Source organism: Enhydra lutris, unplaced genomic scaffold (assembly GCF_002288905.1).
Source record: "Enhydra lutris kenyoni isolate GAN:26980312 unplaced genomic scaffold, ASM228890v2 scaffoldscaffold13, whole genome shotgun sequence".
NCBI lineage: Eukaryota > Metazoa > Chordata > Mammalia > Carnivora > Mustelidae > Enhydra > Enhydra lutris.
Window position 1 is genome coordinate 9,104,272 of NW_019154097.1, and position 12,572 is coordinate 9,116,843.

The window sequence follows — 12,572 nt, forward strand, 5'->3', positions numbered from 1 at the left end:
TCTCTGACAAATAAATAAAATCTTTAAAAAAAAAAAAAAAAAAAAAAAAAGACAGCAGAGAGATGTTTAAGCTCTAACCAACCAAAACAGAGTCTTCACAGAAGACTAGGTTTATTCAGATGGCGCTCAGAATGTGAACACTAATAGTAGCAATAAATTAGCACAATGGCAGGGTTGGTAAGTTTTTTCTGTAAAGGGCCAAATAGCACCTATTTTAGGCTTCTCAGGGCACACACATATTCTGTCATATTCTTGTGGGGATTTTTTAACAGTTGTTAAAAAAAAAAGTAAACACCACTCTTAGTTTCAGGGTGCTACAAAAACAGGGCCAAACTGGTTTCGGTCTAAAGCTGTAATTTATTGATCCTTGACTTAGTAAAGGCTACTTGTTCTAATAAACCACCCTGACAAAACTTAAAAACAAGTCTCAAAAGGATGAAGCTGATACTCCAGTAACTTGACTGCCTCCCAAAACAAAACAAAACACTCCAACATATCTAACACATAAAATCTCCACTGTCCAACATGCACTCAAAAACTAGTAAGCATGACAAGGAGCTTGAAAATATGCTACGTAACCAGGAGAAAAAAAAACAATCAATACAAATGACATGAGAGAATTAGCAGGTAAGAACTTTAAAACAATTATTATTACGTATTTTAGATACAGAAGAAGCGTGTGCCTGGCTCAGCTGGTAGAGCATGTGACTCTTGATCTTGGGGTTGTGGGTTCGAGCCCCATGCTGGGTATGGAGAGTACTTAAAGAAAAAAAAGAACTTGTTAAAGAAAAAAGCAGAGATAAAAAAATATATATTATCTAAAATTTAAAATTCACTTGCTGGTCTCTGTTCATAAACGACATGACTGTCTATGTAGAAAATCTTAAACAACTGACAAAAAAAAATTCCTGGAATAAATGGTGAGTGCTGTAAAGTGTGTAAGCCTGATGATTCACAAGCCTGTACCCCTGGGGCAAATAATACATTATATTTTAATGAAAATAATATTTAAAAAATAAGTTCCTGGAATAAGTAATTATAGCGAGGTTACAGGATACAATGTGAATATATAAAAACTTTCCAAATAGCAATGAAAAAAATCAGCAATGAACAAACAGAATTTGAAATTAAGTTTATATTAGCACCCCAAAAAACAGAAATACTTAGAAATAAACCTAACAAAATATGTACAAGATGTGTATGAGGAAAACTACAAAATTCTGATGAATGAAATCAAAGAATTAAAGAAATGGAGGTATTTCATGTTCATAGGATAGAAATACTCAATCATGATGTCAGTTCTTCCCAACTTCATCTACAGATTTAATGCAAATCCAATCAAAATTCCAGTAAATCATTTGTGGATATCAACAAATTGATTCTAGAAGTTTATTTAGACAGGCAAAAACCCAGAACAGTATTGAAGGAAAAAAACAAAGTTAAAGGATTGACACTACCCAACTTCATAATCACTATAAAGCTATAGTAATCAAGATACGACAGTACTGGTGAAAGAACAAAGAGATTAATGGAACAGAATAGAGAACCCAGCAATAGACAGACCCACAGAGTCAAGGGATCTTTGACAATGAAGCAAAGACAGACTTTTCAACAATCCATATGTAAATTAATCTGGACTTTGCACAAAAACTAACTCAGAATGGATAACAGACCTAAATGTAAAATGCAAATACAAAACTATAACTGACTTAGACGATAACACAGGAGGAAAAATCTAAATGACCTTAAGCATGGTGATGACTTTTTAGATACAACACCAAAGCCACAATGCAGGAAAGAAATAAATGATAAGCTGGACTTCATTAAAATTAAAAAATTCTGCTCTGCAAAAGATAATGTCAAGAGTATGAACAGACAAACCACAGACTGGGAGAATACCTTTGCAAAAGACATATAACCAAGTATTGTTACCTAAAATATTCAAAGAACACTTAAAACTTAACAAGAAAACAACCCAGTTAAAATAATTGTAAATAAATATAAATAAAATAATATGGGCCAAAGACCGTAACAGATATGTCACCAAAGACGTATGCAAATAAATCTAAAAAGATGCTCCACATCGTATGTTATCAGGAAAATCAAAATTAAATTATGAGAAGCTACACATCTATTAGAATGACCAAAATCCAAAACACTGACACCAAATGCTGGCAAGGATCTGGAGCAACAGAAACTCATTCACTGCTGATAAGATTGCAAAGCAGTACAACCACTTTGGAACACAGTGTGGTGTTTCTTACAAAATTAAACACACTCTTACCATATGATCCAGCAACCGTTTTCTTGGTATTAACCCAAAGGAGTTGAAAACATGTCTAAATAAAAACCTACACATGGATGTTTGTAAGCTTTTACAGCTTTATTCATAATTACCAGAATTTGGAAACAAAACAGATGTTCTTCAGTCCGTGAACAGATAAACTGGTATATCAATACGTTATTATTCAGCACTAAAAGAAATGAGCTATGAAGCCATGAAAAAACATGGAGGAATCTTAAAGAATATTACTAAGTGAAAGTAACATTCTAAAGAGGCTATATCCTGTACAGTTCCAAATATAAAGACATTCTGGAAAAGGCAAAACTGTAGACGGGGAAAAACAGAACATTAGTGGTTGTCAGGGGTTGGGAAGCATAGAGGATGAGCAGGCAGAGCACAGAGGATTTGGGGGCAAAAAAGACGCTCTGTAAGAGATTAATAGATAATGTGGCATTACACACTTGTCCAGATCTATAAAATGTGTAATACCAAGAGTGAACCATAATGTAATGGACTTCGGGTAATTACATCAATATAGAATCATTAATTATAACAAATGTAGCACTCTGGTGGGGGATGTTGATAATGGAGGCTATGCATGTGGAGAAGGAAGGACTGTATAAGGGAAATACCTGTTCTTTCACTTCAATTTTTCTGTGAACTTAGATTTGCTCAAAAAAAAAAAAAAAAAAAAAACAAACTTAATTAAAAAAGAAATCTTTGGTTGGATTTAAGACCAGATCAGATAATGCAGAAAGATCAGGGAACTTAAAGACACAGCTTACTTTCTGAAGAGACATGGGAAAAGGTGTTAAAAATGTCTCAAAGGACTACAGGAAAACATCAAGAATCTTACATACATGTAACTGGAGTCCAAAGAAGGGGACCCAGAATATTTTTTTGAAAGAATGACTGACATTTTTTCCCAACACAGTAAATTCTAAGCCTAAGAAAGAAACATTCAGCAAACAAAAAGTTATTAAAAAAAAAAAAAAAAAAAAAAATGGACGCCGGGTGCCTTAGTCAGTTAAGTGTATGCCTTCTGCTTGTGTCATCATCCCAGAATCCTGGGATTGAGCCCCAAATCGGGCTCCTTACTCAGCAGGGAGTCTGCTTCTCCCTCTGCCTACTGCTCCTCCTACTTGTGGGCATTATCTCTGACAAATAAATTAATAAAATCTTACATAAATAAACAACGCCAAGGCATAAATACAATCAAACTGCAGAAGAAAGTGATAAAATGATTATCTTGAAATCATGTAGGAAGAAAAAACATGTAGAGAAAAAAGACATCACATACAGAAAAAACAAACATTAGAATGACCTTATAAAATATTATTACACATTATATCATAATATAAAGTAGTACAGTACAGTTTGAAGGTAGGTTGTCTTAAGTTAAAAACCAAACACCTAAAAACATAAAACAAAGAGGCACAGCTATATGCCATGGTGGAGATAAAATGGAATGCTAAAAATACTCAAACTATGAAAGCAATGAATCATGATATCTTACTACAACAGTATACCACACAGCAATGAAAACAATGAACTGCTTACACATTAATATTAAGTAACTTTTTAATTTTTTTAAATTTATTTAAATTCAATTAATTAACACATAGTGTTTTATTAGTTTCAGAGGTAGAGTTCAGTGATTCATCAGTCTTATATTACACCCAGTCCCCATTACATCACGTGCCTTAACAACATACATAACTTCAAGAGTATACTGAATAAAAAGCAAATTACTGAAAAATATTGCACTTTTAAAAAAGTTTAATACAATGTAAATCTAAACATTATAGTTTGGGGGCGCCTGGGTGGCTCAGTGGGTTAAAGCCTCTGCCTTCGGCTCAGGTCATGATCCCAGGGTCCTGGGATCGAGCCCCGCATGGGGCTCTCTGCTCAGCGGGAAGCCAGCCTCCTCCTCCTCTCTCTCTCTCTGCCTACTTGTGATCTCTGTCTGTCAAATAAATAAATAAATAAAATCTTTAAAAAAAAAAAAAACATTATAGTTTGGAGTTATGTGCTAATATAGTAAAACTAAAAGGAAGAAGAGTGTGATAAAATTTAAAACACTGTTAACTCTGAACGGAAAGGAGAAACACACACAAGGGTTTCAAAAATAAAAATGTTCAGGGGCGCCTGCGTGGGTCACTTGGTCAAGTGTCTTAACTTGATTTCAGCTCAGATGGTGATCTCATAGGTCATGGAGCAAGCCCCATGTGGGGCTCCATACTCAGTGAGGAGTCTGCTTTAGAATCCTCTCCCTCTGCCCCTCCCCCTATTCCCTCTCTAAAATAAAAAAATATTAAAAATAAAAATGTTCTATTTCTTAAACTGGATTTATGTTTTATTATTATTATTATTCAGGGCTTATCCATGTTAAAAAAACATTCTTTTACAATCATCCAATATTTTGTAAATGACAATATTAACCTTAAAACCGTTCACTGGCTCTGGAATAGAAGATTCCATTTACAAAAGGTACCTCTGTACAGAGATTTCTGTTTCCTTTGTGATCCTTCCCTGTTAACTACAGTTTCCATCATTAATAGGAAGGTCACATAATTCTTCCTTCAGTGCTCGGAAGGAATAATCACAAAAATACTAAATGAAAATGGCAAGGTCCAGATTAGTGGATAAAGTATGTTATTTCTATAAAAGAAAACAAAAATAATATATTTAAGTCACTTGTGAAGACAAAAGATATCTGAAAGAATGTATTTAGAAACTGGGAAGAAAAAAATGGGTGGCTGAGGGGGAATGAAAAAAGACTTTTTTTTTTTTAAATTATCTTCCACTCTGAATTAAATTTTGTGAATAATACCTACTTTAAAAAAAAGTCTGATTTAGGGGCGCCTGGGTGGCTCAGTGGGTTAAAGCCTCTGCCTTAGGCTCAGGTCATGATCTCAGGGTACTGGGATCGAGCCCCGCATCGGGCTCTCTGCTCAGCAGGGAGCCTGCTTCCCTTCCTCTCTCTGCGCCTGCCTCTCTGCCTACTTGTGATCTCTGTCAAATAAATAAATAAAATCTTAAAAAAGAAATTAAAAAAAAAAAAAGTCTGATTTAAAGAAAAAAATCACTTTGGCCTAGGCAGGTAAAATTACAAAACTGAGTAATCCCACTGTCCTAATTAAATTGTTCAAATGAAATAATTTTAAAAATTTTACAGTAAGGATGTCAAAAACTATGTGTATTTCAGATATTTTTATATGAAAAGGCAAACTTAACAGAATTTATCCAAGAGAAAACTGAAATCTTCACTTAAGAACTCCAAAAACGAAAATGTGTTTTTCAGATTTTTCCTAATTATATCTTAACATTTCAAAGATAGCAACCTCAAAGTTTAATACACGTCCTTGCTAAGTGTTATTTCAGAAATACAGCTGATAACATTTTTATGACAATTTTACGTTGGCTTTACAGAGATAATGTGCTTATGAGAAATTTAAATTATCAGAAAAAGGTTGTACGACTTGTCCGAATTATAAAACTAGACAATGGCAAATCTATGCCTGGAATAGGGACAGCCCGCTAATCGCCATACAATGCTTTCTCAAATACATCATGATGGCCTAAATACATTAGGGAGTCTGTCCTTTAAAACTACTCTTACTGGGGCTCCTGGGAGGCTCAGTCAATTAAGCATCTGCCTTCAGCACAGGTCATGATCCCAGGGTCCTGGGATCAAGCCCCACATTGGGCTCCCTGATCAGCAGGGAGTCTACTTCTCCCTCTCTCTCTGCCTCTCCGCCTATTCATGCACTCTCTCACTCGCTCTCTTGTAAAAATAAAATATATTTCTTTAAGATTTTATTTATTTGCAAGAGAGAGAAAGAGCGCTAGCGAGCGAGCATGAGAGGGGAGATGGTCAGAGGGAGAAGCAGACTCCCCACTGATCTGGGAGCCCGATGCGGAACTCTCCCGGGATCATGACCCAAGCTGAAGGCAGTTGCTTAACTGACTGAGCCACCCAGGCGCCCCAGAAAATGTAGTTTTAAGAAAAAACACTATTGTTGGCAAGCCCAACCCCACCAATCCAGTATTCAAGGCCTTAACCTCAGGAGACCTGTTTTAGCTCTCTTCATTTACCATGGGGTACATAAAATTTCAGATGCTAAACCAATTCATTATTTCTTTTCACTATTTAAAATCTATTTGTTGTTGTTTAGATTTATTTATTTGACAGTGAGAGAGAGAGAGAGAAGGAACACAAGCAGGGGGAGGAGGATAGGGAGAGAAGCAGGCTCTCCACTGAGCACGGAGCCTGATACAGGGCTCGATCTTGATCAACCTTGGGATCATGACCTGAGCCAAAGGCAGACGCTTAAGGACTGAGCCACCCAGGCGCCCCTAAAATCCAGTTATTTTTTAAAAACCTACATATAAACACAGTGCCAGCCACTATGGCAATAAAGAGAAGATAAATATAACTGGCATACTTAAGTATTATGATCAGAGTCTACCTATAAAAGGTACAGTCCTAACAGATAGGAAAAACATTAAGGATATACAGAAAAGAATGAAAGAAGTAAATAATAGATCAGTTGAATAAATTCAAATGGTCTATCAACAAAAGCTTGAATGTGGAGACCACCCTATTTAGAACAATAACAAAGAGGTTTAAAAACAAAATAACAGGTTTTAAAAAAAAACAAAGCCCTTTGGAGTACCAGTCATAAACTACAAGAAAAAATTATAGTCAGTGTCCTCACCAGAGGCCTTCTGAATTAAAAGAAAATTAGCCAGCAGAGAACATAACATCAGAATTTGCAAAAAAGATTCGAAACCAAAATTACTTGAGATGACATAAGTACATTCCTACTGAGTAAGCATTTTTCATGCAGGAAAAGAAACTGAAGAAATAAATAATAGAAATTAATTATTATAGAAATGTCTTAAAGAATCAAATCCTTAGCATCAATGTTTATTATTTTGCATTTTTGCACATGCATAAATATGTTTTTGCATATTTAGTTTACATATTTTAACATGAATGACAATTTGGCTTATTAGGGTAAAAGTTCAGCCTAATAATTCCAATTTAAAACATGTAATTAACCTAGAATTAGGCTTGGTGTTTTTTTTAAGATTTATTTATTTGACAGAGAGCAATCACAAGTAGGCAGAGAGGCAGGCAGAGAGAGAGGAGGAAGCAGGCTCCTTGCCGAGCAGAGAGCCTGATGCAGGGCTCGATCCCAGGACCCTGGGATCATGACCTGAGCCAAAGGCAGAGGCTTTAACCCACTGAGCCACCCAGGCACCCCCAGACTTGTTATTTTAATTTGATTTTTACTATAAGCAATACCAAAACTTAAGTTACTAAGATTTATCATAAATTTACATTTATTATATATATTTAACATTTGTGAAAGTTTGTCAGAAAACTGAACTACTTGGCAATTAGTGACTATACTTAAAAGTTACTTTAATGGTTTAAAATTTTAACTGAGGGGCGCCTGGGTGGCTCAGTGGGTTAAGCCTCTGCCTTTGGCTCAGGTCATGATCTCAGGATCCTGGGATCGAGCCCCACATCGGGCTCTCTGCTCAGCTGGGATCCTGCTTCCCCCCTCTCTCTCTGCCTGCCTCTCTGCCTACTTGTGATCTCTGTCTGTCAAATAAATAAATAAAATCTTTTTAAAAAAATAAATAAATAAAATAAAATTTTAACTAAGTTTGTAAAAGGAATAAAATATAACCAGAGTCCCATTTTTATTTTTTATTTATTTTCTTTAAAGATTTTATTTATTTATTTAACAGACAGGTATCACAAGTAGGCAGAGAGGCAGGAGGGCAGAGTTGGGGGGGGGGGGAGCAGACTTCCTGCTGAGCAGAGAGCCCAATGTGGGGCTCAATACCAGGACCCTGAGATCATGACCTGAGCCGAAGGCAGAGGCTTAACCCACTGATCCACCAAGGTGCCCCTGGAGTCCCATTTTTAAAGATGGCTTAAATTCATTCTATTTATCTTAAAAATAAGTTTTATAGGTTGAACTTAATGGAAGTGAGGGTTTTAAATTAACATTAACGAACTATGTACTAATTCTCAAAACCAAAGGAACTGCAGAATAATCTTTTCTGTTTTTTAAAAAAACGCTACTTTTTAGGAAACCAAATCCAAGTAGCCTTATTCATCCTTCAACACCTGAGTCAAATTCTCCCTTTTCCATAGAACCATCTATCGTATTCTGTACTAGTTAAAAGAAAATAAATTTGTCTCTACCATTCAAATCACTAAATTTATTCTATTCTAGTAGTGCAACCTGTAATGAACACTCCTCTTTTTAGGAACACAATCTCCTATCCAAGATCATAAGCACTCTCAGAACATGAGTCATGTCTTATACTACTCTTTATCTCTAAGAGTATCTCCTATAAGGCGATCCTAATATATCCTAAGGACTGGTGGTTGATTAACAGAATTTTAATAATCATGAGTTCCTCTTTAAATGCACTATTACCTCTGTTACATCCCAATGATGTAAAAATTGATCCAAGTCGGTAAGGTAAAGAAGCACAGGGGAAAGCTGTGTCTGGATGACATGAGGAACTCCTCGAAGGCTCTGAAGCCAAGTCAACTCCTCTTTCGAAAACCCTAATTTGGGTATAAAGAAAGACAATTTAAAAAAATAAATCACAAAGCAAATGACATTCTTCATTTTTTTAACAGACATGACATGTACCTTCAAGTTCTTCTTCAAGCTTTTTTACAATTTCTTCACTTCATATATTTTAAAGAATTGGTAGCAATGGAGGCAGTAAAATTCATATAATTATGTACACAAAGAATGTGATCTGACCCCATGTATGATACAGCAAGAAACAGGTTATACTCCTATTGGGAACTTCACCAATTTTACTTTTTAAAAAAGTGAAAGGCATATGCTTTCCCTTTAATGGTAGGTTTAAAATACCAAATCAATTAAGTAAAATGATATATGATTTCACATATATATCATCTCTCTATTTTCTTATATAATAGCCCTTCAAATGTTTTAAAACTACTCTAGCCCTCCTAAACCTTTCTGGATTTTACATGTGTGTTCCTTCAACTACACCTTATACAACAAAATTTGATTCTCTTACCACCCCTATTTACCCCTGGTCTAACCTACATAGACAACTGACAGTGTCTCCTGAAAAACAAGTGCTCAGAACGATCAGAATACCAGCAGTGTGGTCCGATTCGATGTTCAGATCACTATATTTCCAGAACACAGCCTGAAGACTCCTCATGTAGTTTGATGGCCACATCACACTATTGACTCCCAGTGAGCTTTCCAAAACCACTAAACCTTCTGACTGGTAATACTATTAAAACATAAAGTCCATGCTCGCATCTCAAATGTGCACATCCAGAACTACCAAATAAACACATTTATCTTGTATGCAGCATTTATCTCGCTGGATTTAGCTCATTATCAGCACTTGTCAAGTTCTTTTCGGAGTCTGACCTAACCTATCTATTAGGTCTCCTAACTTCAAGTCTTCAGAAAATGTCAAATAATCTCATCTTCATCATTCAAATATAAAACAGAAATGCTGAAATAGTACAATCATTTAAAACAACAGCAATACTTATACATCTAGCTTACAACATTTCTAGACTCATCTTACTAATTTTGCTTTGAGAACAATGGAATGTAGAAAATGGCTAATCGAAACTTGATTTACATTCCTATCAAGTTGAACATTTTAAACATATTTAAGATGGATATTTGTTCATCAATTTTTTAAAGTATGCAGTGGGGTTTGCATACGGCTATCTGAAAAAGAGTCAAGTATGGGCTCCTGGGTGGCTCAGTCAGTTAAGTGTCTGCCTTTGGCTCAGGTCATGATCCCAGGGTCCTGCTCAGCAGAGCCTGTTCCCCCTCTCCCTCTGCCCCTCCCCCTACTTGTTCTCTCTCTCTCTCTCTCTCTCTCTCTCTCAAATAAAATCTTTAAAAAAAATTTTTTTTTAAAGTCAAGTATATTCAATTCACTGTAAACCAAGACAATAAAGCTGAGAAATGAGAAAGAAAACTATAATCACGGGATATTCAAATAATCCCCAGAGTACTCCTACTCTGAGAGATTTAAACATAAATCATGTTTATCCCTGCCTCAAGAGCCTGACAATAGAGGAAGATTTCTACTTATTAGTCAATAAAAATCGTTTCAAGATAAAAAGATTATCATCTTCAAAACTTAAACCCAAACCACTAAGACAGCAAATCTTTGAATTTTCATGCTAGGTTTTGCTTTTCCTTAATTTGGCAGGTGAATGTCTTTACCTGTAAGTGTTGAAAATAAGAAGCTGAAATAGTCCACGTCACTCATCAACCAGTCTTTAACAGAATACTTCCATCCAGAAAACGATGATCTATAATAAACAATGGGAGAATTATTACCAGAAGTGACCAAGTTGAAGACTCTAGAAAAAGAGCACAGTATATAACAATTTTTCTTTATTGAAAATAAATCTGCATTAATAACTTAAAAACCTGTAGTATATATTCACTTTATATGTAAGGGCTCAAGTATCATAATATGGAAAATTTAACTTCTAACATATTTATGTTTATGTAAAGTTTTCATGAAAAAGCATAGTTGGTCCATACATACAATGTAACCTAGAAAATTTCCAAACCATTTGAAAATCAGACTCTAAGGAGCCAAAATGAAGTTTTGCTTTTCAGTAGTTGGTATAGCTGCTACTTTTTTAAAAATTCTTACCTTGCTTACTCAAATGAGTTAAGTTTAAACAAGCTCCAGCTTTCTACCTAAAAAACTATCTTGATTAGGTAAAAAATATTCCTTGTAAAGCCACTCTACAATAATTATGTGCTCCTATATTTTGCAAAGCTGTAACTGGGCCTACTTCATAATAGTGCGCTCAAGTACTGACTGGTAGGGGACTTAAGAAAATAGCTAAATGTAAAGCAGCTTCTCATTAAATGAGGATTATCTGATTCCTGCTATGGGGTCAGTTTCCAGTGATTCCTTTAAAACTCTCTTCAAGTCAAGTCTTAAGAAAATGACAGCGAATTTCAGCCTTAGATATGTCAAGAAAAAGGGGTGGAGGTACGATGAGAATGATCAGATCCAACAAGCTGAGGCTACAAATTTTATCACAGCTCATCAAACAAATATCTGACAAAATTAGGAGTTTCTAAATTCAACTAGAAACAATTTTTTTTTAACTATTCAAACAGTTGTGTTTATATTTATTAATATTCTTTAAATTTGGGGAGTTAAAATGATGGAAATACCCTTGGGTATTTTTCCACAATTAGCAAAGGACTATGGACGGAATATTAAAAGTTTAGAGGTTACAAGAAAGTCAGAAATACACATTGGAAAGTAGTACGAAAATGGTAGTTAGCAAACTAATATGCTTTTGAACCCAGTGAAAACAGAAATCAACTGTGCCACCCAGTGGCTAAAAGAGGTAGCAAAACCACTGAAGGGTCCACTTTGAACAAATGATAAGCAACATATCTTAATGTCCTTAAAATTATGCCCATATGTACTGTCCAAGCCAGAATACTTCTGAGAATAAGATGAGACAAAAGAAGTAAAGTGAATCTGTTCCTGGCAGAGCAGGTCATATATATATATCACTTAAAACTCAAGCCAAATTTCTTAGTCCAAAATTTCTCCCTCGTCAAAGATTTTTATATAACAATGCAGACTACTTTTCCACATTTGTGTCTTATGTGCCCCAATCTAGCTGTAAATAAACTAGGGGCAGAAAAGGTAAGGAATGAGCAAAAGCAAGTGGAAAAATACAAGTAGAATGCCAAGGGGTGGGGTGGCGAGTCAAACCCTAAAAACCTAAGTGGGCAATAAAAAAGGTAGGGGCACAGCAATTCTATACTTTTCCAAAAGTTAAAATAAACAGTTCTCACTTGATGGGTTTTTCACAAATGGCACAAACTAATATTCTTCCCTCTGATAAAGACAAACAGGGCATCAGAATTACAAAACCTAAATTAAACCTGATCTCACAATCCAATTAATGTGACAGAAAAAAATCAGAATTAAAGGAATATTTCAGGAAAATTAACCTGGGAACAGTGTGCAAAATAGATGGGATATTATATATTAGAAGATTATAAAAAACAGCTGGCTAGTTTACAGTCACAGTCAAGGAGAGGGATATTTTGAAGAGAAAACCAGAAAAGAAATAACCCAGCATATGTCTGAAGGAAACATCGTTAAATTCTCAATCTAGGAATTGATACAATGATAATGTCACTGGCCCAAGAAAGTTGAGAAGTACTAATTTTGTATTATTTTT

General features: G+C 35.1%; 1 protein-coding gene across 1 annotated transcript in view; it reads right to left on the reverse strand.

Moving 5' to 3' along the window:
• LOC111146291 (testis expressed 10) overlaps positions 1-12,572 on the reverse strand; it is a 64,705-nt gene that overhangs the window by 14,500 nt on the left and 37,633 nt on the right. The window contains exons 10-11 of the mRNA XM_022501781.1: positions 10,564-10,652; positions 8,752-8,885 (exon numbers count right to left, since the gene is read on the reverse strand). Of these exons, the coding sequence (XP_022357489.1) occupies positions 8,752-8,885; positions 10,564-10,652 (223 nt within the window). The remainder of the gene's footprint in view (positions 1-8,751; positions 8,886-10,563; positions 10,653-12,572) is intronic.